At 43.2% G+C, this 26336-nt stretch overlaps 1 protein-coding gene across 12 annotated transcripts in view; it reads right to left on the bottom strand.

Moving 5' to 3' along the window:
- Positions 1-26336, bottom strand: part of DLG2 (discs large MAGUK scaffold protein 2) — a gene marked incomplete at its 5' end in the record, with an annotated part of 1505837 nt that overhangs the window by 330388 nt on the left and 1149113 nt on the right. For 10 of the 12 annotated variants that reach the window (XM_084617703.1, XM_084617709.1, XM_084617707.1 and 7 more), the window contains one exon: positions 15632-15787. The exons of the other annotated variants lie outside the window; for them this stretch is intronic. In XM_084617703.1, coding sequence (XP_084473829.1) covers positions 15632-15787 — 156 coding nt within the window. The remainder of the gene's footprint in view (positions 1-15631; positions 15788-26336) is intronic. 12 annotated transcript variants of the gene reach the window in all.

Below are 26336 nucleotides of genomic sequence, written 5' to 3' on the forward strand. Positions count from 1 at the left end.
TGCATGACAAATGCCATGCACTGATCACACTACACTAAACTACATTAGATCAATAACTGATATTTTCCAGAGCTGTGCATTACTTAATCAAACCCATAAGCAAGTAAAGGCACTTGGTTTCCAGTTCCATTATGACTTATATCCTTGCATCTAAATACCTCTCCAGTTAATTGCCGGCAAACTCAGGCCGAGTTTCAAGCAAATCTGGGCCATTATAGTTTCAGATGGAAACCAGGCAAATCTGAATGGTTACAGTTCAAAGCTAAACTCAGAAGCACAAAAGGAAGAAGATTTGCACAAAACCCTCTGTGATCCCAAAACATCAAACAGCAGGCTGTTCAAATAAATGCCAGCTGCATTATTTGATAATGGTCTAAATACACAGAAATGCTTTCCTATTGCCTAAAGAGAAAGCCTTGTCTATGTATAGTCTATCAGAGTGAGGCATTAAAACAAGTATAATTTTTATGGGATTGCTGGGGCAAAGATCCCGGATTATTGATTAAAGAGAGAGACTTGTTGCTGCTTCTGTATCTTCTCAAAATGAAAGCTGTAGAAGTAAACGATTTACTATTCAATATTCTGAAATGCTGTCAACCAGGCCAGGAAAATGTCTATCCTGACCCTGACAAATAAATATGGGTCTGAACTTCATAAAGTCTAATGACCAGAATGTATAGTTTGGTTTAATCTTTATCAATAGCCAATTTCTGATCACCAGTGTAGTCCATGATAGGGTAAATAAGAATACATGATTATAAATAGATTGCTGACCAGCCAACAAAAGGTAGAATTTGCTGGAGAGGCCCTGCATTTTCAGCTGGTTTGCAATTACTGTTCTTTCTGTGGGGAGTTAATCTCAATTTCCAAATCTTACTGAGAGCTACATTTTCTCACAACTAGGGTTACTACTAGGGAGTTGGGTGGTTTAAAGCATAAAGCATGATGTTTTCCTCAAGGAACAAGAGACCAATTCCATCTTAAGGTCCAAAAAAGTAAATGTTGTAAGTGATTTTTAGCTCAGTAGTTTCTAACAGTAGGCTTGCCACACAGAATTTCTTAAAATACATCCGATGAAGTGAGCTGTAGCTCACGAAAGCTTATGCTCAAATAAATTGGTTAGTCTCTAAGGTGGCACAAGTACTCCTTTTCTTTTTGCGAATACAGACTAACAGGGCTGTTACTCTGAAACCTTAAAATAATGGATTGATAGTCCTTTTACAAAAGTGATTACTCAATACTTAACACAGGTTGGCTTTGCTTTTTTTCTCTTAAGGGATGCTTGAAGAGTAACTTAGAGAATGTTTTGCTTTTCTAACCTGCTTTGCTCCTAAAGTTGCTTTCGGTCAGTGAAAAAAGAATTCATAGACCAATGTACAAAATATTACACTATGCCTATTAGTGGTGTAGAGATGAAAAGAGAAATAACTATCAATAGTACTCAATTAATGGGTACTCACAAAACCAGTTACAAAGGTTTATAACGCATCTTAATGCGAAGAGAAGTAGATCCAGATAATTCTGCTCATGGGATTCATTGCATTGCCTTTTCCTTGTCCAGAAGAAAACATTTGCTGATACTGAAAATCAATTAAGGCAACTTAAACATCAATAAAAACTTTTTGATACCAAATTCTTAGTACCCAGCTAAGTATCCAATTTAGTACACAACTATTTTATGTGCTTTGAGATTCTATACCACTATAATTTACATAAAGGAAAAACAGCCAACAGAATACTAGCTTTCCATATGGTTTCTTGGCTAAATACACTAGACTAAATTGAACTAACTTCCTTCTCTCTGCAGATACAGTAATTAACTCTCAGATGTGTACCAAAATGGTGCACATTAACTCCAATCATCCAGGCAAGGCAGTTAAAATAGGATACTCTTAGCATTAATGCAAGCGGTTTATTAAGGTGGAAAGAATGATCGTAACAAAAGGTGCATTAGATTATTACCACTTAAAATAAATGAGAAACTGCATCCTCAATATTACATGTACTCACTAATTACCTTCTGCTCTAATACTATGTTCACTGACATTTGTGTGGTACCTTCTGATTAACATTATCTGGCTTATTTGTGTGTATATTGTCTTTAGGCATGATATTTTTGGGTGTGTATTGAATGCTTGTCCTTTTCTCCAGAAGGACTCGGGACAGATGCACCCCTCAAGAGGGTGAGGGCCATGCATACTGTGACTGGGTTGGGCCAGATGGCTACAGGAGAGTAATAGAAGGCAGACATATTAGCCCCAGGCTAAGTAGGTCCCTTTTCCCTGGGTAAGGTAACAGGGAAGGTTCCAGAACAATCAGGAACCTTCTGGAGACAATTAATTAGATTAGAACACTGGCAGCCAATCAAGAAGCTGTTAGAATCAATTAAGGAAGGCTAATCAGGGCACCTGGGTTTTAAAAAGGAGCTCACTTCAGTTTGTGGTGTGTGTGTGAGGAGCTGGGAGCAAGAGGCACTAGGAGCTGAGAGTGAGAACATGGATTGTTGGAGAACTGAGGTGTACAAGCATTATCAGACACCAGGAGGAAGGTCCTATGGTGAGGATAAAGAAGGTGTTAGGAGGAGGCCATGGGGAAGTAGCCCAGGGAGTTGTAGCTGTCGCACAGCTGTTCCAGGAGGCACTCTAGACAGCTGCATTCCACAGGGCCCTGGCCTGGAACCCGGAGTAGAGGGCAGGCCCGGGTTCCCCCCAAATCCTCCAAACTCCTGGTCAGACACAGGAGGAGTCGACCTGGACTGTGAGTTCAGAAAAACGGCCAAGCTGAGGGCTGCTGTGAAGCTCCAAGGCAAGCAAATCCACAAATAAGCGCAAGACCCACCAAGGCAGAGGAGGAACTTTGTCACAATACATATATAAAAAAGGTGAAATGGAAAGGAACTTACTTGCTGCCATTGATGTCAATGGAAATAAGAATGGGCCCACTGGGGATGTATGTGAGGGAGGTAGGTAATAAGAAGGATAAACATGGAATTTCTCAACGTACATCCTTGAGTAATACAAGCAGGCAAAAACAAACCAGAAATAACACACACCACACACAAGAAAACCACACAAATGAGCTGAATAATGTTAATCAGAAAATAGACCAGAGGTACCAATGAACATACTGTCAAAGTGCAAAGTGAATGGCAAATGAATGCAGTATCTTAGGATGTGCTGTTTCTAATCTCTTGTAGGTGGTAGTAAACATTTATGCACCTTTTGCCTTCAATGGAAATGGTGGGCACTCAGCACACATTCATAAGACACATTCAATATTTTGCAGGATAAGGCTCTGTCAAGGTTCCTCCCCCACTCTGAACTCTAGGGTACAGATGTGGGGACCTGCATGAAAAACCTCCTAAGCTTATCTTTACCAGCTTAGGTCAAAACTTCCCCAAGGTACAAAATATTCCACCCGTCGTCCTTGGATTGGCTGCTACCACCACCAAACTAATACTGGTTACTGGGGAAGAGCTGTTTGGACGCGTCTTTCCCCCCAAAATACTTCCCAAAACCTTGCACCCCACTTCCTGGACAAGGTTTGGTAAAAAGCCTCACCAATTTGCCTAGGTGACTACAGACCCAGACCCTTGGATCTTAAGAACAATGAACAATCCTCCCAACACTTGCACCCCCCCCCCCTTTCCTGGGAAATGTTGGATAAAAAGCCTCACCAATTTGCATAGGTGACCACAGACCCAAACTCTTGGATCTGAGAACAATGAAAAAGCATTCAGTTTTCTTACAAGAAGACTTTTAATAAAAATAGTAGTAAATAGAAATAAAGAAATCCCCCCTGTAAAATCAGGATGGTAGATATCTTACAGGGTAATTAGATTCAAAACATAGAGAACCCCTCTAGGCAAAACCTTAAGTTACAAAAAAGACACACAGACAGAAATAGTTATTCTATTCAGCACAGTTCTTTTCTCAGCCATTTAAAGAAATCATAATCTAACACGTACCTAACTAGATTACTTACTAAAAGTTCTAAGACTCCATTCCTGGTCTATCCCCGGCCAAGACGACTACAGACAGACACAGACCCTTTGTTTCTCTCCCTCCTCCCAGCTTTTGAAAGTATCTTGTCTCCTCATTGGTCATTTTGGTCAGGTGCCAGCGAGGTTACCTTTAGCTTCTTAACCCTTTACAGGTGAGAGGAGCTTTCCCCTGGCCAGGAGGGATTTCAAAGGGGTTTACCCTTCCCTTTATATTTATGACAGGCTCTAAAATGGAGGATACAGTTAAAGCAGGTAGGACAGCATTGACAATGGTTGTTAATCTTCATGTTTCTGGGTGTAAGAGGCTTTCTACCTGGGGTCAGGAATAAATACATCCCTGTGGTACAGCATTGCAGTACCCTCCAGTTACATTAGCTATTTATTTTCCTTTCCTCTAGATACCATACTAGGAAGAATACTAGACTAGATAGATCATTATGTGTGGCATTATGGCAATCCTTATGTCCCTACACAAGATTAGGCCGAGACAGTACTCATTTAAAGAAACTCATTACATTCAATTTTTGAAGAGAAAGCATTTTATTGGAGTCTTTGCTGGTCATTAAAGTGAACAGTTTAGTTATAAACCCAATGGGATAAATCTACTGAGTAATACTGTATTAGAGTTATGGACGGAGGGAGGGAGAGAAGCTGGGTTTAAAAGTTTTTAAGAATCAGTGGTGCTACAAATGCTTGAGTGAGGTGATGAACAGCTAATTTGTAACACTTCTGGGAATCAATATAATGCTGTTAGTCCATTTAATAGGATAAACCCTGGGAACACAGCAAAAGGAGTCTGAGTTTTCATTCATCAGAACTTTTCAGACTTTTCTTCCAGCTTGTCAACCATGTCTTATAATTGGGATCCTCTCAGGGATACATCTTCCTGGAAGATTTTTATTTTATTTATTTCTTTAAATACATTTGATTTAATGTGATAAGTCAGGCTTCTGGTCTCCTCTCTTTTGGGCAAAGTGCTTTACCTTTATTAGGATCAAACCTCCCCTTGCTACCTGCAGCTGAAAATGTACTCATCTCTTCATGAATCTTTGCACTTTGGTTCTGTTCCCCGTGTGCCTGTTGCACCTCGAATGAGGAGCTACCAACAAATATAATCACAGCTGAATTTATACCAAGAAAATATCCTCTTCTCAACAAGGGCCATTAACAGATTTCAATTCTCATGAAGCAGCCCCAAAGGGAAGAGTCACGCAAAAGAGATCTATTTGAAGATGGGACTACTGTGTTAACACTTCCTAGACTATCATCATAGCCTCCTGCGTCAATTTTGCACATTTTATTTTTGTGGATGAAGCAGTTCCACAGCAAATCTGTGAGTGCTCTCCAATCAAATCATACCGAACACTTCATAGATAATACATTTATGAATCGTTTGTGATGCAAAAACTGATGGCAGCTGTAAAGATGTGCCCAACAGTTTGGATGCTCATCCAAGTTTTCAAATCGTGCACCTGCGAGACTGGCAGGAAATATTCTGACAACAGGTTTGTGTTATAATTCCAGTTGGTATCTGATTTGTTTGTCCCTACTATTTATGAAAATCCACTATTACAATAACATTGTGTTTAAATAACCTTATTCTCAAGCAATAGAGGCCTGCAAACAGAACAAGTCTGGGTAAATAGAGAGACAAGAAACCCAAAGGACAAGTCAGTCATCAATTGCTTCTTCTGGGTATAAAATGCTGATTCTTGTACCAAGTTAAGTGGTACAGTTTGATTGCCTATTTCCTCATGGCCTAACAACAGGTTTTGAGACATTGCAGATATCGGAGGCATCTAATCTAGTTTTAATTTTCTGCAGTACACAGATGTGCAATAATCTGCCTCCGACATTAGGGTCTTATCCTGATCTCTTACAGTTAGCGATTGGATTAAGTTCTGAAGCACGAGGCTTCATAGCCCTTCCAAATTTTTTCTTAGCACTAATTATAACGGCTCTGGATGTTCTGGTTATCCATATAAAGGACCGTTCCGATTTTAATCTTGCTAAATTCTTGTGTTTTAGCCCTTTATCCAGACTCAAAATAAATAACGAGGCTTCTGCTGCTTCCCTCTGGAAATTATTCTACCGTCCAATGACATTGTCTTGATTTTTTTTTTTCTTCAAAATGCAGACAGTGTAACGGAAGCCTAGGTTTCTTCTCATGCACAGGCTGTGCTGCAATGCGAGTTTGGAAGACTTCTTCTTAAATTGTGTTTTATTTGTAGCTCTTTTTAATAAGCAAGTTTGAAACTTACCAGCTCCACCACCGACTTTTTTGTTTGACCATGGACAAGGCACTTAATCTCTATGTATCGGAGTTCTCCAACTGTAAAAATTTGGATACTAGCAATTCCCTACTTCACAGGCATGGTGTGAAGATGAATACAAAGGCTGTCAACTAATCGCAATTAGTGCCTGCAATTAACTGAAACCACAATTAACGTGTTAATTGCAATGGAGAGGCAGGCATCACCTGCCAAGGGACCTGACAGTGTCCGGCCAGGCGCAGTAACACAAGCCGCCACTGGAGGGCCAGAAGAGACAAGAAGAGGTTCTCATCCCGGCTCCGGTGGAGAGGTAGGGATCCTGACCCCTCCACACCATGCCCCATTGCCCCTGGCTAGCCACTTGCTCCCAGAACCAATATCCTTTCTCTCCCCTCCTTCCCATGCCATACCACATTGTTCCCAGCTAGCCACTTGCTCCCGGGACCAACCCCCTGCCCCACTGCCTCCTGTCAGCCACCCATTCCAAGGACTGACAGCCCTTCCTCCCTTTGCCATACCCCATTGTTTCCAGCCAGCCACTTGCTCCCGGGACCGACCCCCCTGTGCCATGCCACATTGCCTCCAGCCAGCCACTTGCTCCCAAGACTGACAGCACCCCCCTCCCCAGCATGCCCCATTGCCCCTGGCCAGCCACTCACTCTGGGGACTACCCCCACCCTCTTTGGCTCCATACCCCAATGCCTTCCAGCTGGCCCCTTGCTCCAGGGGGTAGCCCATAGAGAACAGGGGCCTGGCGAGCTCAGCCGCTTTGCACCAGCCTCTCCTCCCCACCACATGCGGAGTCCCGAAGGTAAAATCCACCCTCCCTTGCAAACAAGAGCTCACTCAGCTGAAGGGAACCCACCTAGCTCAGTAAAAGGAGTTTAATAGCACTGTTTAACAGTGCAATTAAAACCGCAATTAATTGCGATTAATTTTTTTAAATCGCTTGGCAGCCCTAATAAATACTTTAAGAGAGTATGAATCACAGAATCATAGGATCACAGAATATCAGGGTTGGAAGGGACCTAAGGAGGTCATCTAGTTCAACCCCCTGCTCAAAGCAGGACCAATCCCCAACTAAATCATCCCAGCCAGGGCTTTGTCAAGCCTGACCTTAAAAACCTTTAAGGAAGGAGATTCCACCACCTCCCTAGGTAACGCATTCCAGTGTTTCACCACCCTCTTAGTGAAAAAGTTTTTCCTAATATCCAATCTAAACCTCCCCCACTGCAACTTGAGACCATTACTCCTCGTTCTGTCATCTGCTACCATTGAGAACAGTCTAGAGCCATCCTCTTTGGAACCCCCTTTCAGGTAGTTGAAAGCAGCTATCAAATCCCCCCTCATTCTTCTCTTCCGCAGACTAAACAATCCCAGTTCCCTCAGCCTCTCCTCATAAGTCATGTGTTCCAGTCCCCTAATCATTTTTGTTGCCCTCCGCTGAACGTTTTCCAATTTTTCCACATCCTTCTTGTAGTGTGGGGCCCAAAACTGGACAGAGTACTCCAGACGAGGCCTCACCAATGTCGACTAGAGGGGAACGATCACGTCCCTCAATCTGCTGATAATGCCCCTACTTATACATCCCAAAATGCCATGAATCACTCAGAAACCTTAGTACTTAGGTCATTAAAGCACCTAACTTGGAAAGAAAATGACACTAATCTGTACTATTCACCACATTAATGGGTGACCGTTTAGGAACACTTGGCATATCTGTTTAATTGCATAATGGCTGCAGTTCTATTGGTTGATACCAATTTAGTTGTATTTTTTCATAGTTTTTAACCCACCAGTTTCTGTCTCTTGAAAAGATACCCAACAACTGTTGCAATGCAGAAATAGTACACTTGGTCAGTTAAAACCTCAAAGAGTGACTTCAGAGAAATGGTTAACTTTCAATCAGAAAAACTGTGGCAGGTTTTATACAGGTATCTTTAAAACATTCATGCTAACCCTTATGAAAAGGTCTGTTTTTCTCTACTGCTGATTATTAAGAGCTAAGTTTCTGTATAGCAGTAATATGTTCGTAGGTTTATTATCTAACAGTATTTCATGCTGCTTGGATTGTAGGCCAAGAGCAAACAGATTTACTCACTAGATCATGTGAGGAACCCAGCCACAAAGTGCTGCTGTAGATTTGAATTTATGACATCATATTGCAAGAAACAATACATTTGGAATACTGCATAGCAGAGAATGCAAAATATCACCATACCAACCCTGTTGTGCAGAGCATATTGGTATTTCATTGCCAACCCTGGATTGGAAAAACCTAGGTAGATTATGGCCCCAATTAATGGGTTGCCAACTTTTTTAAAAACTGGCACAATCAGGATGCTTTCACTATGTTATTAACCAACTGTAGAATGAAACTAAATATTTCCCATGTCATACTGTTTAAATACGAATATGTAGTACTACAGTAAATGAAACAATGAATTCACACTACTGTAGCTCTTTTGGGTAATGTTGATTGCTAATTTGGCTCCTGATCTACTGAAGTCTGAGTATCACTGGTCTTAACCAAAGAGGAACCCACGGAACCACCTGTGGGAGGTGTCTACATGAAAGTATGCATTTTTCATGTTGAGAGCTGCGAACCACATGCCCTCTTCTAAGGAGGAAATTATTGATGCCGAAGAGATTATTTGGAATTTTAGCTTTTGGATGAGTATGTTTAGTCAACATAAATCGAGAAACTTGACCAGATAGCTTCCGTGAATAACTTCCAGTACCCATTTGTTGCTAGTTAGGGCCCTTCAGTTGCAGGCAAGTTGAGTAAGGCAGCCTCCAAAAGGAAACTCTTTGGCTGAAGATTAGACTGAGATGTGGTAGTGGATGTTGCCGGGGCTGTGTTCCTGGACCTATAAATCCTCTGTCTTTCACATGATCATTACTGATTATGTTGATAATAAAAGGGCTGAGGAGATGGTCTCACTCTCTACCTCTGTTTGTGATGTTTTGTCTTGGAGGCAGGGGGCGGGGGAAGATGTCCAGAGAGCAAAAAGTTGTCCTCAAACCTTTGAGGGAGTGTAGAGATTTTTCTGTCGTCTCGTGGATCAGACTGATCATATCAAAGGCCAGATCCTGGCTAGTACTCTGCAACTCATTAGGGAAACCTGAGGATTGTAACAAGAATTTCGCCTCATAACAATGGCTGTAGACATTCCTCTGGACTCCTGGGTGTGCAGCATCCACCAGGGCCTGGAAGGAAATTCTGGCCACCAATCTGCCCTTGTCAATGATGGCCTGGAAGTGGCTCTATCCTCTTCTGGGAATTTGCCCTTAAAATCTAAAATCTTGGTATAACTGTTAAAATCATGTGCCTAAGAGACTCTCCCTTAATCTCATGGGAAGCCCTCTCTTTAGGCTGAGCAATCTTAGCCTCTGATCCTGAGCTCGTGTTTGGAGGGCAACTGCTTGCTTGCTTGATGCAGCTGATATATAGGGGGGCAGTCCCCGGCCCAGATCTGACTGGGATCATTGGCCTTCTCTATCAGGCGTTTCTTAAGTCTCAGTTCCCAACCGTCATGAGTTCTGGGGGGAAAGGAGTGGCAGATGCTGCACTTGGCTGAGATGTGAGCCTCATCTGGGCAGCAGAGGCAGCACTGATGTTCACCACTCACAGAAAAGCAGCAAACAGTTTTTGAATCTTGGAACCCTGGGCATAATCCCAGCCTTTCTGGGGGATGGGGGAATTCACCAGGATGGGGGGGAAAGGGCAAAACAACAATCTTAGAACACTATGCTACAATAATACTAAACCAAAACTATTTCAAAGATATTTACAGCAATGATGCAGTAAAAAAGGAGCTGAGGACACTGAAGATTCTGACTCATACCATGTGGCAGTAAGAAGGAATTGGGGAGGCGTCAGCCTGCACTGCCCTTTATGTCGATGGTTCAGCACATGTGGAGAGTTATGGGGCATATGCACGGACCAACAGACACTGCTTGCAAGAAAATTCCACTTTGAATTCACAATTTTAGTTAATTCAGATTAATTTTTCTGAGGGTCTGTGATGGGGCGTCCACCACACACTGGCCTATAAAGGGTTAATGGAGCCCTAGGAAGGCTGTGCAAAAAGCAGCCAATAGGAGAGGGGCTGCGAGGAGCAGCCAATAAAGGCTTGGCAGACCCATATAAAAAGGGCTGCAGGGCAGAGCCGCTTCAGTTGCTCCCTGGTGCTCAAGAATGGAGGACTGGCTGCTTTGAAGGAGAAGGAGAGATAGCACCTGGGACAGAGCAGTGCTGGGCAGGATCAGGGGAGTGAGAGCGAGCTTCTGGCTGGCTGATAGGGCCTACACACTGAGGCCCTGAGATAAGACAGAGACGTGCGGAAGTGGCCCAAGGAAGTAGACTGAGAAGTTGGAAGGGACGCAGCAAGTGGCAGCCATCTATAGGGTCCCCTGGCTGGGACCTGGAGTAGTGGGTGGGCCCAGGTCCCCGGTCCCCAACCCCAGCTGCTGTGGAAGTGGTCATACAATTGGCTCCAGCTCCACTGAAGGAAGTGGCTGGACAACAGACTGCAGTTCCCCCGGAAGGGGGGAGCACAGAATGTGGCACACCCAGAGGTTGTCCTGTGGGTTATGTGGGTCCTGGGGCACAAGTGACGGCAGCAAGACACCACCAGAAGAAGGTGCACTGGTTAGCAGAGTTAACCCCCGGGACAGCCAGCAGGAAGCTCCACAGCGGTTAGTTGAACCCTGTCACAGTGCCCCTGTGTAGACAAGCCTGTAGGCTGCTAAATCACGTAGGCTTCCCAATGCTGAGTGGAGCAACACCTAAATACATTTAAAAATCTGTACTTACGTGACACATGAAATATGTAGCTAATTCAGAACTGAAAGTAGGTAATCAGAATCCCAGCTCCACGCTTTAATAAAAAGATCATCCTTACTCTTCTCACGTGTACTCTGTTATTGAGATGGAATCTTAAACAGGTTTATTCCCAACTCTTCATTTTAGTATTTATTTTTGTATTGTTACAATGCCTAAAAGCCCCAGTAACAGACCAGGACTCCATCATGCTAGGCACTGTACAAACACAGAACAAAAAGATGGTCCCTGCCCCAAACAGCTTACAAGCTAAATAACTCCGGTATTTGTATTGCAGTAGCACCTAAAGGTGCTACACAAACTCACAGGAAATCAGAGTAACAGCCGTGTTAGTCTGTATTCGCAAAAAGAAAAGGATGCATACCGTGGAAACTACAGCAGACTTTATATACACACAGAGAATATGAAACAATACCTCCTCCCACCCCACTGTCCTGCTGGTAATAGCTTATCTGAAGTGATCATCAGGTTGGGCCATTTCCAGCAAAAATCCAGGTTTTCTCACCCTCCACCCCCCACACAAATTCACTCTCCTGCTGGTGATAGCCCATCCAAAGTGACAACTCTTTACACAATGTGCATGATAATCAAGTTGGGCCATTTCCTGCACAAATCCAGGTTCTCTCACCCCCTCACCCCCCTCCCAAAAACCACACACAAACTCACTATCCTGCTGGCAATAGCTCATCCAAAGTGACCATTCTCCCTACAATGTGCATGATAATCAAGGTGGGCCATTTCCAGCACAAATCCAGGTTTTCTCACACCCCCCCCCCACCCCCATACACACACAAACTCACTCTCCTGCTGGCAATAGCTCATCCAAAGTGACCATTCTCCCTACAGTGTGCATGATAATCAAGGTGGGCCATTTCCAGCACAAATCCAGGTTTTCTCACACACACCCCCACCCCCATACACACACAAACTCACTCTCCTGCTGGTAATAGCTCATCCAAACTGACCACTCTCCAAGTTTAAATCCAAGTTAAACCAGAACATCTGGGGGGGGGGGTAGGAAAAAACAAGAGGAAATAGGCTACCTTGCATAATGACTTAGCCACTCCCAGTCTCTATTTAAGCCTAAATTAATAGTATCCAATTTGCAAATGAATTCCAATTCAGCAGTTTCTCGGTTTCAGGTTGCAGGGCTGTCTGTAGGCAAGGACTGGCCTGTCTCCCAAGATTTGTGAGAGTGTTGGGTCATCCTTTAGGATAGGTTGTAGATCCTTAATAATACGTTGGAGGGGTTTTAGTTGGGGGCTGAAGGTGACGGCTAGTGGCGTTCTGTTATTTTCTTTGTTAGGCCTGTCCTGTAGTAGGTAGCTTCTGGGAACTCTTCTGGCTCTATCAATCTGTTTCTTTACTTCTGCAGGTGGGTATTGTAGTTGTAAGAAAGCTTGACAGAGATCTTGTAGGTGTTTGTCTCTGTCTGAGGGGTTGGAGCAAATGCGGTTGTATCGCAGAGCTTGGCTGTAGACGATGGATCGTGTGGTGTGGTCAGGGTGAAAGCTGGAGGCATGCAGGTAGGAATAGCGATCAGTAGGTTTCCGGTATAGGGTGGTGTTCCTTGCCTACAGACAGCCCCGCAACCTGAAGCAAATACTCACCAACAACCACATACCACACAACAGAACCACTAACCCAGGAACTTATCCTTGCAACAAAGCCCGTTGCCAATTGTGCCCACATATCTATTCAGGGGACACCATCACAGGGCCTAATAACATCAGCCACACTATCAGAGGCTCATTCACCTGCACATCCACCAATGTGATATATGCCATCATGTGCCAGCAATGCCCCTCTGCCATGTACATTGGTCAAACTGGACAGTCTCTACGTAAAAGAATAAATGGACACAAATCAGATGTCAAGAATTATAACATTCATAAACCAGTCGGAGAACACTTCAATCTCTCTGGTCACGCAATCACAGACATGAAGGTCACTATCTTAAAACAAAAAAACTTCAAATCCAGACTCCAGCGAGAAACTGCTGAATTGGAATTCATTTGCAAATTGGATACTATTAATTTAGGCTTAAATAGAGACTGGGAGTGGCTAAGTCATTATGCAAGGTAGCCTATTTCCTCTTGTTTTTTCCTACCCCCCCCCCCGATGTTCTGGTTTAACTTGGATTTAAACTTGGAGAGTGGTCAGTTTGGATGAGCTATTACCAGCAGGAGAGTGAGTTTGTGTGTGTATGGGGGTGGGGGTGTGTGTGAGAAAACCTGGATTTGTGCTGGAAATGGCCCACCTTGATTATCATGCACATTGTAGGGAGAATGGTCACTTTGGATGAGCTATTGCCAGCAGGAGAGTGAGTTTGTGTGTGTATGGGGGTGAGGGGGGGTGTGTGAGAAAACCTGGATTTGTGCTGGAAATGGCCCACCTTGATTATCATGCACATTGTAGGGAGAATGGTCACTTTGGATGAGCTATTGCCAGCAGGATAGTGAGTTTGTGTGTGGTTTTTGGGAGGGGGGTGAGGGGTGAGAGAACCTGGATTTGTGCAGGAAATGGCCCAACTTGATTATCATGCACATTGTGTAAAGAGTTGTCACTTTGGATGGGCTATCACCAGCAGGAGAGTGAATTTGTGTGGGGGGTGGAGGGTGAGAAAACCTGGATTTGTGCTGGAAATGGCCCAACCTGATGATCACTTTAGATAAGCTATTACCAGCAGGACAGTGGGGTGGGAGGAGGTATTGTTTCATATTCTCTGTGTGTATATAAAGTCTGCTGCAGTTTCCACGGTATGCATCCGATGAAGTGAGCTGTAGCTCACGAAAGCTCATGCTCAAATAAATTGGTTAGTCTCTAAGGTGCCACAAGTACTCCTTTTCTTCTCACAGGAAATGACGACCTGAAGAGCTCAATCTAAACGGAGGCAGGATGCAACAAATGAGTGTGAAAAATGAGAAGTGGGGAGAGAGTATTAGAATAATGAAGATCAGATAAGACTGGTACATAGGCTGGCTATTGCACGATGTGCAGTTCCCTGATCATTCCAAGCATCTCACTGTATGCATGTGTGTTTGCCCTTTTTATGTTAAAAGTAAAACCAGCTATTGCCAGCAGATACCCAACCAAACCATGTTTGATTGGCTGATTTCTTGTAGCAACAGTAGGGATTGAAGAGAGATTTGAAGGAGGGGAGGATCTATTTGAAGGTAATATGGACCCTGGGAATACCTAGGATTCCAGAGTTCATTCTGTATTAATACCTATAGCATATTACTACGTATAGTACTGCACACATACTTTCTAAACTAATAGTTTATTACACAGTAGCAAAATTTTCTATAAATTGGTTTTATGGAGAACATCCCTACTCATTGACTGACCAGATTAACACTTAAATTCAGAAAAAAAACAACCCACTTTCACATGGTTTGATTTACAAGAGACTTTGTTAGAAAGACCCTGTGCTGAAAGCATCGTGTTCACCCTTTAGACACCATAGAAAACACATACTTAATCTCCTTGAGACAAACACTGCCCTTTGTTACAAGTGGATTTAAGGTTAGTAACTTTTAGGCCAAGTACTAGACAAGTTCTGTTATTTCACATTTGCAACACAGACTTCTAAAAATCTCTTTGACCCAATGATTAAGACCTACATAAGGGACTTGTGATTTTGGGTGTCTCAATATTTGACTGCCCAATTTGTGACACCTTGAAGAGACCTTGATTTTCAGAGGATGGATGCTCAAGCACTTTCTGAGGATCAGGCTCCTTTAAGATGTCTCAAATTGCACACCCAAAAACTAAGGCATCCAGAAATCATCAGTTACTTTTGAAAATTTAAGCCTAAATCTCTTTTTTTCTCCAAAACCACTGCTTTGTTTGCTTATAGTAACTAAGTTATCCGTGGATACAGTTTTGAAGAGTACTTATAAAGAGGACTTTGGCCTGAATACATTTTCCCTGATTAAATATCTATCATAAGTTCCAGGCAACATTAAACACAATTTGTATTCAACTTTTTGATTATGTTCATTCTCAATATTTTGAGTTTGGCAAACTCTCCTGTCATAACATAGCCACCTGAGGGAATACAACATTTCAGATACTGAGTCAGAATTTGGCTTGGAGGGGTAATTAGTCTTTGTTACCTCTCAAATCACAAACAGAGCGGAAATAAATGTATGGCATCAACCCTAACTCCTACAACTTACGGTGAAGTCTTGGTCACTTTTCAGCTCTGAAGTAAAAAAACGCTAGGTTAGGCTATAGCATATGATACATAACATGTGAAACACTGAAAGCATCATTCCTAGAGATACAAACACTGCCTGTATACCCCCTCAGCTCTTGACTACCAACATTATATTGAGGTAGCATATATCTCCCACAGTACGATGTTGCAGAGGTGAAAGCCAGGTTAAAGACAAGTGCAAGACTTAGAAGGGGGAGCTTTACAGCGAGGTGGAGATGACAAAACAACTTTAGTGATGCTCATGCAATCCAGTAAAGGAAGTGAGGTAGAAACACATGCAGTACCTTGTGATCTCAGAGTCAGGGAGCAGGCCTATGTGGTAGTGGGGATAGGGAGCTGTAAGAAGGAAGCTTTTGTCACACTCGACAGGGGAATAGTGCCTAGGAGAAGGTGCTTTATCACACAGTTTGTTCACAGTGCTGTAAACAGGTTCAGGAGGCCTGGTGGTACAGAGACAAGAGTAAAAAATTAGATGTGTAGTAATGTGCAAGAACATACAGATTATGCAACGATCCGAATGTAAAAGCATGCAACAAAAACCTATCAAATTTTCAGCAGAACTTTTGGACAGTACAATGTGCTGTTAAGTCAGAAATTAGAACTTGATTAAACAGTGTCATTGCATACAAGACTGTTGTATAGAAGGATGAAGGTAATATACTTGTACCATAAAACTGTCTCATTTTCTGTGGCTCTGACTGAAAGGGCCACGTCCTACCTTCTGAAGCTCACTGATGTATTTTCCCAATGGATCTGTTCTTTATACATATCAAAAAACAACACACACACACACAAATTTCTGTCCCCCATCAGTAAAGTGTTGCATCCATACCCACTATGGTAGAAGAAAGTATGTGGGCCCAAGTCTATTATTCAGCAAAATATACTTATCTTCTTTTCCTTAAATTTACAGATGAATCACAATTTTTGACTGAAAACACCACACCCATGGACTTCAGAAGGTGAGAGCTTCCAGATGGAACTATGGTCAACATGTGTCAACACAGGTCACCTTTGACACATACAGACACACACATCATAATGTGCTGTTAAGCAAGGTATACAGTTATTGTGATGACCTATGTGTACTGTATTCAGACTCAATAACAGTGTGGCTTGAACTGTCAAAACCACTAAATTAATGACAACATCCTTTGAAGCTAGTATGTCATCAAGAGCCTGATCCTGCAACTACGAAGTCTCAGAACAGTGATGAATTTTACTATGTACATGCTACAACCATGTAGGCACAGGGTATGAAGGTTGCCCAGAGGGACAGCTGTCCTAGTGGAAGCATTCACACTTGGGGGAAGGCAACACTTCCGCTGCTCCTATGGAACATCTGCCAGTCAAGGTTCCACTGGAGCTTGCCAGCAAAGGACTCTCAGAAAATGCACGGATTCAGTGCATCCACGCGTGCCTTGGCTCTTCTCCCTGCTCCACTTTGTGGGCTCCACTAGTCAGCTATTGGCCTGCTGACAGAATGGTGATTGCAGGAGGCTTGTATACTAAACCCAGACTCTGAGAATACAACAAACTGCTCAGTGCTTTTATCCCAGGTTCTGCCAGCAGACCCACTGTATGAAACATTAATACCTGACCTATACAGAGTAAAGTATGGAAGCCCTAAAACTGAATAGTGAAACTTTTTAAAGAAACCTCTTGAAGTCATCAACAAACGCTGCAGACTCAAAAACTTGCTAATGAAGTTTCCAGTTCTTCTTGTAAAACCATGAAGCACTTACAGCATGATTCTTTTGCCATTATTTTGCATAGGTACCAGAATCTCAGGATAGCAGTGTATGCTCTGTTATAAAATCCCATTTGCAGAGCTCTCTACATCATAGTTATATCACTCGCAAAATCTTGGCAATTTACACAGAACAGAATTCCACTTTCCCCTTGGTTTTCAGGGGATTGCTATTTTCTTATTACAAATATTTGGTTTACTCAATATGAAAAATTACTTTCTAAACAAATCCGCATTTGAGTTGAGTACTCTTATGCCAAGTTTAGCCCAATGAAAAATTTACAATGGTAATTTAAAATGGAAGGAGATAAAATACTTAAACAGCAAATTTGGCAGTTATGAAAATTATCAAACATTTAGTCTATCCCAGTGTTTCTCAAACTTTTGTACTGGCGACTCCTTTCACACAGCAAACCTATGAGTGCGACCCCCCCTTATAAATTAAAACCCCTTTTTTTCTATTTAACACTATTATAAACGCTGGAGATCATGCAGGGTTAAAGTGTCAGGTGGAGGCTGACAGCTTGCGACCCCCCCATGTAATAACCTTGTGACGATCCCCAGTTCGAGAATCCCTGTTCTATCTCTTTGGAAACGTTCTTAAGGAAACAAAGGGTTTTTATGCTCTATATGTTTCACAAAAAGTTTTCTGGGTGGGTATTTTAATTCACCTACTACATTAATTACTGTACTGTCTGAAATAGTAATAATCCAGAGATAGCACATCTGATATTTTGGTGTCATTTTAGATCATCATACAGCCTTCCATTCCTTCAAAACTGATTTTTTTTGCAGGGCAATATATTCTAAAAAAGCACAAATATCCAATTCATACAGTGTGTAATACTGATTATGAAGGGATTGTGCTTCTGGAAGAGAAAGGTGACACGGAACCAGAGTTCCCTGTGACTTAAAACAACAACATAGTCATGATCAAGTTGGTGACTGAATAAAACAACTGAGAACTTGTAAATTCTCATCTTCACTTCAAGTAATAGATGAAGCAGGAGTGCTACTGTTTCGGGACACCTGACTGGAATATATATGTATAGCATTAATGATTTATTTCCAGAAATAACTTTATGCCTGACCTTCCAGCCAGAGATAAGTTTAAATGTAACATGCAAAAGAAACAAACATACACAAGTCTTGTGAATACATTGTAATAATCTAATTACACTGAAATCATAGAAGTAGGTGACCATCACTTCTTTTTTTGGGTCAAACATCATGCCATGCAGACAAGGAGGAGAGGTGTGGTGAATGCTATGTTACTCGACAGTAGCAAACCATTACAGTAAAGCACAGAGAAGATAAACATTCAGTGCAAGTCCATCTACCTAAACACATAAATTACACTCATCACCAGATATGTGAACGAACACAGTCACTCCCATACAGCCCTATAGAAATGAGTCCCATCTTGTAAACCAAGCAATTTAAAATGTTAGTATTCTTCACTCTGACAAAGTCTCCTAAGTCTCACTGGACTGGCAGCATAGCAGAAAACTGGAATTTGCTTTAATGAACATTTTCAAATAAATGTAACACTATTAAAAATGCTCAGTTCACAGCACTGGAATATTAAGTCCTTTATTTACAGGTTTAACACAAACAGTGACACTGAGTAGGCCCACAATATTCCACTAATAATCCTGACTTGGAGACACAAGTTTTACGGGCAGAAGGGGAGTTCTGTTTCCTTGCCCCTTCAATTCTTGTCCACCCTACTGAGCATAAATCAGGACATCAGTTAATTCACTGTGATGTCCTCTATTAACTGACCTGAGACTATCATAACCACCATTGAATGGTAGAGCCTTGTAGTTACAGGAACCTAGGTTGAACTGGTTATCTAGATCCCATGGTATCATTCAGACTTGTCATTTTTGAACATTAATAACATTACAATTGCATAACTCGGCCCTAGCTGCATGATATTTGCTTTGAAAGGACTAGTGCAAGAACTTAGAAGAAAAGTCATACTAATGGGTCAGGGTTCTGAATGTGCCAGTCTAGACTTATATTTACACCAACATATCCCAAGTAAATAAAAATTAAGGGTTAAAAACAGAACATTAAACTTAGGATAAATTAGGGGTCTATAATGCAAACTAGATACATTAAAATATGTCACTGTGCAGATAAACAAGCACATGAGGACATCGTAATGCAGGGGTACTCAACAGGTGGATCACAGGCCAAATCTGAACCACCAGGTGCTTTTGAACAGTCCCCAAAATCTTTTTATTTATTTTTATCATTATTGTTATTATTTTTTTATTATTTTCTCTGGAGTCTGGACCTTGATTATAACTTGACCAAGAAATTTGGATCTTGACAAAAAATAACTGATTACCCCTGTCCTGATGTCGTCTTCTTCTAGACCAGTAGCTCTCAAACTTTTTATATTATGAACCATTTCCCGTGACAGACATCCTCTTATCTTATCTCCTGATCCAACATCTTTCCTGTGACACTTATAATATGAAGAAAAAAGTAATATTAGGAGAATTAAGGAGACTACTTACACCTACACTGAATGGTTCTTCTAACACAGGTAAGCATTTGTTAGCTTCCCTAGCCCCTAGTACTATTTCACAAGGGTTAATCAGTCACTGTTAATTTAACGTTGTAGACCTCTCTTCTCCAATCCTATGACAGGGAGACAGACTGTCATCTGTTGTAGGATGCAGGTAAGGGAACATACAATAAGATGGCTTTTTAGAACTGGTTTGCAATGTGCCACTCTGTAAAATAAAGTCAAGGAAGTTTAACTGTTCTTCCAGAATAAAAAAAAATAGAGAGGCAGATTGAAAACAAAGACTTATGAAGCATTTTCATAAAATGAGTTTAAGTATGTGCTGTGATTTATTCAAAAGTATTAGCAAAACATACAAGATGGATGTACACTTGATCGTGATTAACACAAATACAACACAATTTTTATACTACTGAATAAATAAACTACATGAGGAAAGCAAAAACCAAACATTATGAGATACATTTTCATCAAAGATTTACAACCTATCCTGAAAAATGATCCCTCACTCTCACAGATCTTAGGAGACAGACCAGTCCTCGCTTACATACAGCCCCCCAACCTGAAGCAAATACTCTCCAGCGACCACACACCAAAAACACTAACCCAGAAACCTATCCTTGCAACAAAGCCTGATGCCAACTCTGTCCACATATTTATTCAAGTGACACCATCATGGGACCTAATCACATTAGCCCCGCCATCAGTGGCTCGTTCACCTGCACATCTACCAATGTGATATATGCCATCATGTGCCAGCAATGCCCCTCTGCCATGTACATTGGCCAAACCGGACAATCTCTATGCAAAAGAATAAATGGACACAAATCTGACATCAGGAATCATAACATTCAAAAACCGGTAGGAGAACGCTTCAACCTCTCTGGCTACTCAGTAAAAGATTTAAGGGTTGCAATTTTGCAACAGAAAAGCTTCAAAAACAGACTCCAACGAGAAACTGCTGAGCTTGAATTAATATGCAAACTAGATACCATTAACTTGGGTTTGAACAGAGACTGGGAGTGGCTCAGTCTTACACATGTGGAATCTATTTCCACATGTTAAGTATCCTCACACCTTCTTGTCAGCTGTCTAAATGGGCCATCTTGATTATCACTGCAAAAGTTTTTTTTCTCCTGCTGGTAATAGCTCATCTTAATTAATTAGCCTCTTACAGTTTGTATGGCAACTTCCACCTTCTCTGTATGTATTGTGGCAAAATACCTTGTTCGCCTCAGTAGGCTCAGTCCTTTTTAGCTTTGGAGACTCAGGTTTGGGGCAAGGCAAATCATTATAGGTGGCACAGGGTCCTGCTACTCCTCTCCTCAGTCAGTCCCTTGTGCTTGTTTTCCTTTCCTTCTGGGGAGCAAGTGCAGCCTCCCTACTGGGAAGGTCTGGTGTCTTGCTGCAAACAGCCTACTGGCAACTTCCCTGCTCCTCTCACTCCCTCACTCTCCCCCTCGTACCACCCAGGGGAGGGTTTAAAAAGGTCCCAAGTAGTTGGAGTCAGCTGCACCTAATTGGTTCCCTAGCAACCCCTTTTCCAGCTGAACTTTATTGCCCCATGGTTCTCTCTCCTCAGTGGATAGGGAGGGGCCTTTTAATCCCCTGGGACTAATTACTACCCCCCTTTTGTAGTTGTTTGTCCTGGGTTTACCACATATTCCTCCCCTCCTCCCCCCCGCCCAACACTATGGGGCTGGGCTACTTGGGTCGGCAAACAGTGCACTCTCGACAGGCCATCCGCATTGCCATGTTGGATTCCAGACCTATGTTGTACTCTGAAGTGGAAGGGTTGAAGCGACAGGAACCATCTCGTCACTCTGGCATTTTTGTCTTTATTTTGGTGCATCCACTGCAGAGGGGCATGGTCCGTGACAAGGATAAACCTCTGTCCAGTAGATAGTAGCGGAGGCTTTCTACGGCCCATTTTACCGCCAGGCATTCTTTTTCGACAACGGCGTATTTCCGTTCCCTAGGCAGTAGCTTCCTACTGAGGAAGAGGACAGGGTGTTCGTCATCCCCGACCATTTGTGAAAGTACTGCCCCCAACCCTACATCAGAGGTGTCGGTTTGTAGGATAAACTCCTTCCCCGAGTCTGGGGCCACAAGTATGGGGTCAGTGCAGAGGGCTGTCTGTAGATCTGAAAAAGCATCTTCAGCCGCGGTCATCCATCTTACTGTGTCTGGGCCCCGAGCTTTCGTTAGGTCCGTTAATGGGCATGCCCTGGTGGCAAAGTAGGGAATGAACTGTCTATAGTACCCCACTAGTCCCAGGAATGCCCTGACCTGTTTTTTTCAGAGTGGTCGGGGCCACTTCTGTATAGCTTCTAACTTGTTGAGTTGGGGCCTCCCCATGCCCCTCCCCACTATATACCCGAGGTATTTGGCTTCAGCCAGCCCGAGCGAACAGTTGGAGGGGTTTGCCATCAGCCCTGCCTTCCTCAGAGTATCCAGCACTGCCTCCACCTTCTCCAAGTGTGTCTCCCAGTTGGGGCTATATATGATAACGTTGTCGAGATAGACTGCTGCGTACTTGCCATGTGGTCGCAACAGTTTTTCCATGAGCCTTTGGAAAGTAGCGGGCGCCCCATGCAATCCAAATGGGAGGACAGTGTACTGATATAGTCCCTCTGGAGTTGCAAAGGCCGTCTTCTCTTTGTCGGCCTTGGCCAGGGGGATCTGCCAACAGCCTTTGGTCAGGTCAAGGGTAGACATAAACCGTGCTTTTCCCAATCTGTCAATTAGCTCATCTATCCGGGGTATAGGGTACACATCAAACTGGGACACCTCATTCAGCTTTCGGAAGTCATTGCAGAACCTCACGCTGCCATCCGGCTTAGGCACTAAAACCACTGGACTTGACCATTGGCTCTGAGATTCTTCAATGACTCCTAAAGGCCAGCATTTTCCTGACCTCTGTCCTGATCTCCTCTCTTTTGGCCTCCAGGAATCGGTATGGCTTGACGTTCACCTTCACTCCAGGCTCTGTGAGGATGTGATGGTGAACCTCAGTAGTCCTGCCTGGCTTTTCTGAGAACACATCCTGGTTGCATTTAATCAGGCTGATCACTTCAGATCATTGCTCTGGAGTCAACTCCAGGGATATTCCCACTTGGTCGGGTTGGTTGCTTTTAGGGGATGATGCCCCTAGTGCAACCACATGTGCTTCTCTATCCTGCCGTGGTTTCAGCAGGTTTATATGGTAGATCTGTTCCAGCTTCCAGCGACCCAGCTGTCGGACCTTATAGTCGACTTCTCCTATGGCTTCTATTAATCTCATATGGCCCCTGCCACCTGGCCAAGAGCTTGCTCTCTGCTGTGGGTATGAGCATCATTACCCGGTCTCCCACCTGGAACTTCCACGTCATTGCTTGGCGATTGTAGTATGTCCGTTGGGCCCCTTGGGCCTTCTCAATCTTATCTTCGAAAACTCATGGCGATCAGGGGAAGTCCCAGACGACTGGAAAAAGGCTCATGTAGTGCCCATCTTTAAAAAAGGGAAGAAGGAGGATCCTGGGAACTACAGGCCAGTCAGCCTCACCTCAATCCCCGGAAAAATCATGGAGCAGGTCCTCAAGGAATCAATCCTGAAGCACTTACATGAGAGGAAAGTGATCAGGAACAGTCAGCATGGATTCACCAAGGGAAGGTCATGCCTGACTAATCTAAGTGCTTTCTATGATGAGATTACTGGTTCTGTGGATGAAGGGAAAGCAGTGGATGTATTGTTTCTTGACTTTAGCAAAGCTTTTGACACGGTTTCCCACAGTATTCTTGTCAGCCAGTTAAAGAAGAATGGGCTGGATGGATGCACTACAAGATGGGTAGAAAGTTGGCTAGATTGTCGGGCTCAATGGGTAGTGATCAATGGCTCCATGTCTAGATGGCAGCCGGTATCAAGTGGAGTGCCCCAAGGGTCAGTCCTGGGGCCGGTTTTGATCAATATCTTCATAAATGATCTGGAGGATGGTGTGGATTGCACTCTCAGCAAATTTGCAGATGATACTAAACTAGGAGGAGTGGTAGATACGGTGGCAGGTAGGGATAGGATACAGAGGGACCCAGACAAATTGGAGGATTGGGCCAAAACAAATCTGATGAGGTTCAACAAGGATAAGTGCAGGGTCCTGCACTTAGGATGGAAGAATCCAATGCACTGCTACAGACTAGAGACAGAATGGCTAGGCAGCAGTTCTGCGGAAAAGGACCTAGGGGTGACAGTGGACGAGAAGCTGGATATGAGTCAGCAGTGTGCCCTTGTTGCCAAGAAGGCCAATGGCATTTTGGGATGTATAAGTAGGGGCATAGCCAGCAGATCGAGGGACATGATCATTCCCCTCTATTCGACATTGGTGAGGCCTCATCTGGAGTACTGTGTCCAGTTTTGGGCCCCACACTACAAGAAGGATGTGGAAAAATTGGAGAGAGTCCAGCGAAGGGCAACAGAGATGATTAGGGGTCTGGAACACATGACTTATGAGGAGAGGCTGAGGGAACTGGGTTTGTTTAGTCTGCAGAAGAGAAGAATGAGGAGGGATTTGATAGCTGCTTTCAACTACCTGAGAGGTGGTTCCAAAGAGGATGGTTCTAGACTATTCTCAGGACAAGGAGTAATGGTCTCAAGTTGCAGTGCGCGAGGTTTAGGTTGGATATTAGGAAAAACTTTTTCACTCGGAGGGTGGTGAAACACTGGAATGCGTTACCTAGGGAGGTGGTAGAATCTCCTTCCTTAGAAGTTTTTAAGGTCAGGCTTGACAAAGCCCTGGCTTGGATGATTTAATTGGGGATTGGTCCTGCTTTGAGCAGGGCGTTGAACTAAATGACCTCCTGAGGTCCTTTCCAACCCTGATATTCTATGATTCTATGATTCTCCAGGTGTTTGCGCACAAGAGGGGCAGCTTGGGCTATCCTGTCTTTCATTTGCAATACATGTTCAACGATGTTTCTCCGTGTTCGGCTGTTCTTCCCAGCCCTCTTTGGCCATGTCCAATATGCCCCTGGGTTGGCGACCATATAACAGCTCGAATGGGGAGAATCCAGTGGAAGCTTGGGGAACCTTGTTAGGATATAGATATTCAGGCCTGTCTGTAAAGGCCTATACTCTAAGAATTTAGGTGTATTCCTATCACTTGGCTAGTTAGAGGTATAAAAGAAAGAATCAAAATCACTGTCTGCCAGTGTAAGGGCCTTCTCTTACTGTGACAGTCTGAGGCCCTGTTCTTAGGCTAAGGCCTTTGGCTAAGCGACAGAGGCAGCCATAAGCTGGGAAGTGAATGGTCACATCCTCACATTCCAAACTAGTCACATTGAAATAAGGTGCTATTGGGCTGTTAGGGATTTAATCCTGTCCTTATAGTGCCTATCACCTCCAGAGAAAGGGAAGTGCCTAGAAGCTGTAAAAGGAAATTGAGGTTGATAGTTTTCTGTCTGGTAAGAACTCACTTATCAATAGACACAGCTGGGAAACTCTTATGTCTTTACAGATGTAGTTGTGAAATCCTCACTTCTGTATTGTTTTGTCATTATAGTTCCCACTTTGCTATTGTTTATTGGCATGGTCTCTGTCTGGTTCTGTGATTGCTTCTGTCTGCTGCATAATTAATTTTGCTGGGTGTAAACTAATTAAGGTGGTGGGATATAATTGGTTAGCTAATCCATGTTAGGATTGGTTAGTTAAATTTTAGTAGAATGATTGGTTAAGGTATAGCTAAGAATATTACTATATAAATTAGGGGCAAACAGGAAGTAAGTTGGGATTCGAAAATAAGGAAAAAAGGAACTTGTATTTAAGCTTGCTGGAAGTTCACCCCAATAAACATCGAATTGTTTGCACCTTCGGACTTCGGGTATTGTTGCTCTCTGTTCATGCGAGAAGGACCAGGGAAGTGAGTGGGTGAAGGAATAAGCCCCCTAACAAACCTCCCGTACAGCAAACAGCAAGTAAGGCAGCAGGGTGTCCAGTCTTTCCCATCGCGACTAGCCACTTTCCGTAGCATGTTCTTCAATGTTCTATTGAAGCATTCAACAAGACCATCAGTCTGGGGATGATAGACTGATGTCCTGAGGGTCCGTATATGGAGCATTGTACATAGGTCCTTCATTAACTTAGACACAAAAAGGGGGTCCCTTGGTCCGTCAGGATCTCTTTAGGTATCCCTACTCTGGAAAAAATCTGGACTAATTCTTTGGCTATGGTCTTGGACATGGTGTTCCGTGGGGGTAAGGCCTCGGGATATTGGGTGGCATAATCTAGTACTACCAGAATGTACTGATGACCCTGGGCTGACTTCTCCAGTGGCCCTACTAGATCCATAGCTATTCGCTCGAATGGGATTTCAATAATTGGTAGAGGTACCAAAGGGGCCCTTAGGTGTGGTCTGGGCCCATGTAACTGACATTCTGGACAGGAGGTACAATATCGCTGGACAGCCGCATAAATGCCGGGCCAAAAAAACCTCTGCAGAATCCGATCAAGGGTCTTATCTACCCCTAGATGGCCCCCAAACAGATGGCTGTGAGCTAGATCCATCACACCCCTCTTATGTTTCTGCGGGACCAAGAGTTGTTCTACGACTTGCTCTTGGGACCTGGACTACTCTGTATAGCAGATCACCCTTAATCACATAATATGGCCCTTGACTCATCCCTCCACGGGGACCCCGTTTACCTCAACTACTTCTTTACAAATATTGCT

This window comes from Lepidochelys olivacea (assembly GCF_965140295.1).
Source record: "Lepidochelys olivacea isolate rLepOli2 genome assembly, chromosome: 1".
NCBI classification, from domain to species: Eukaryota; Metazoa; Chordata; order Testudines; family Cheloniidae; genus Lepidochelys; species Lepidochelys olivacea.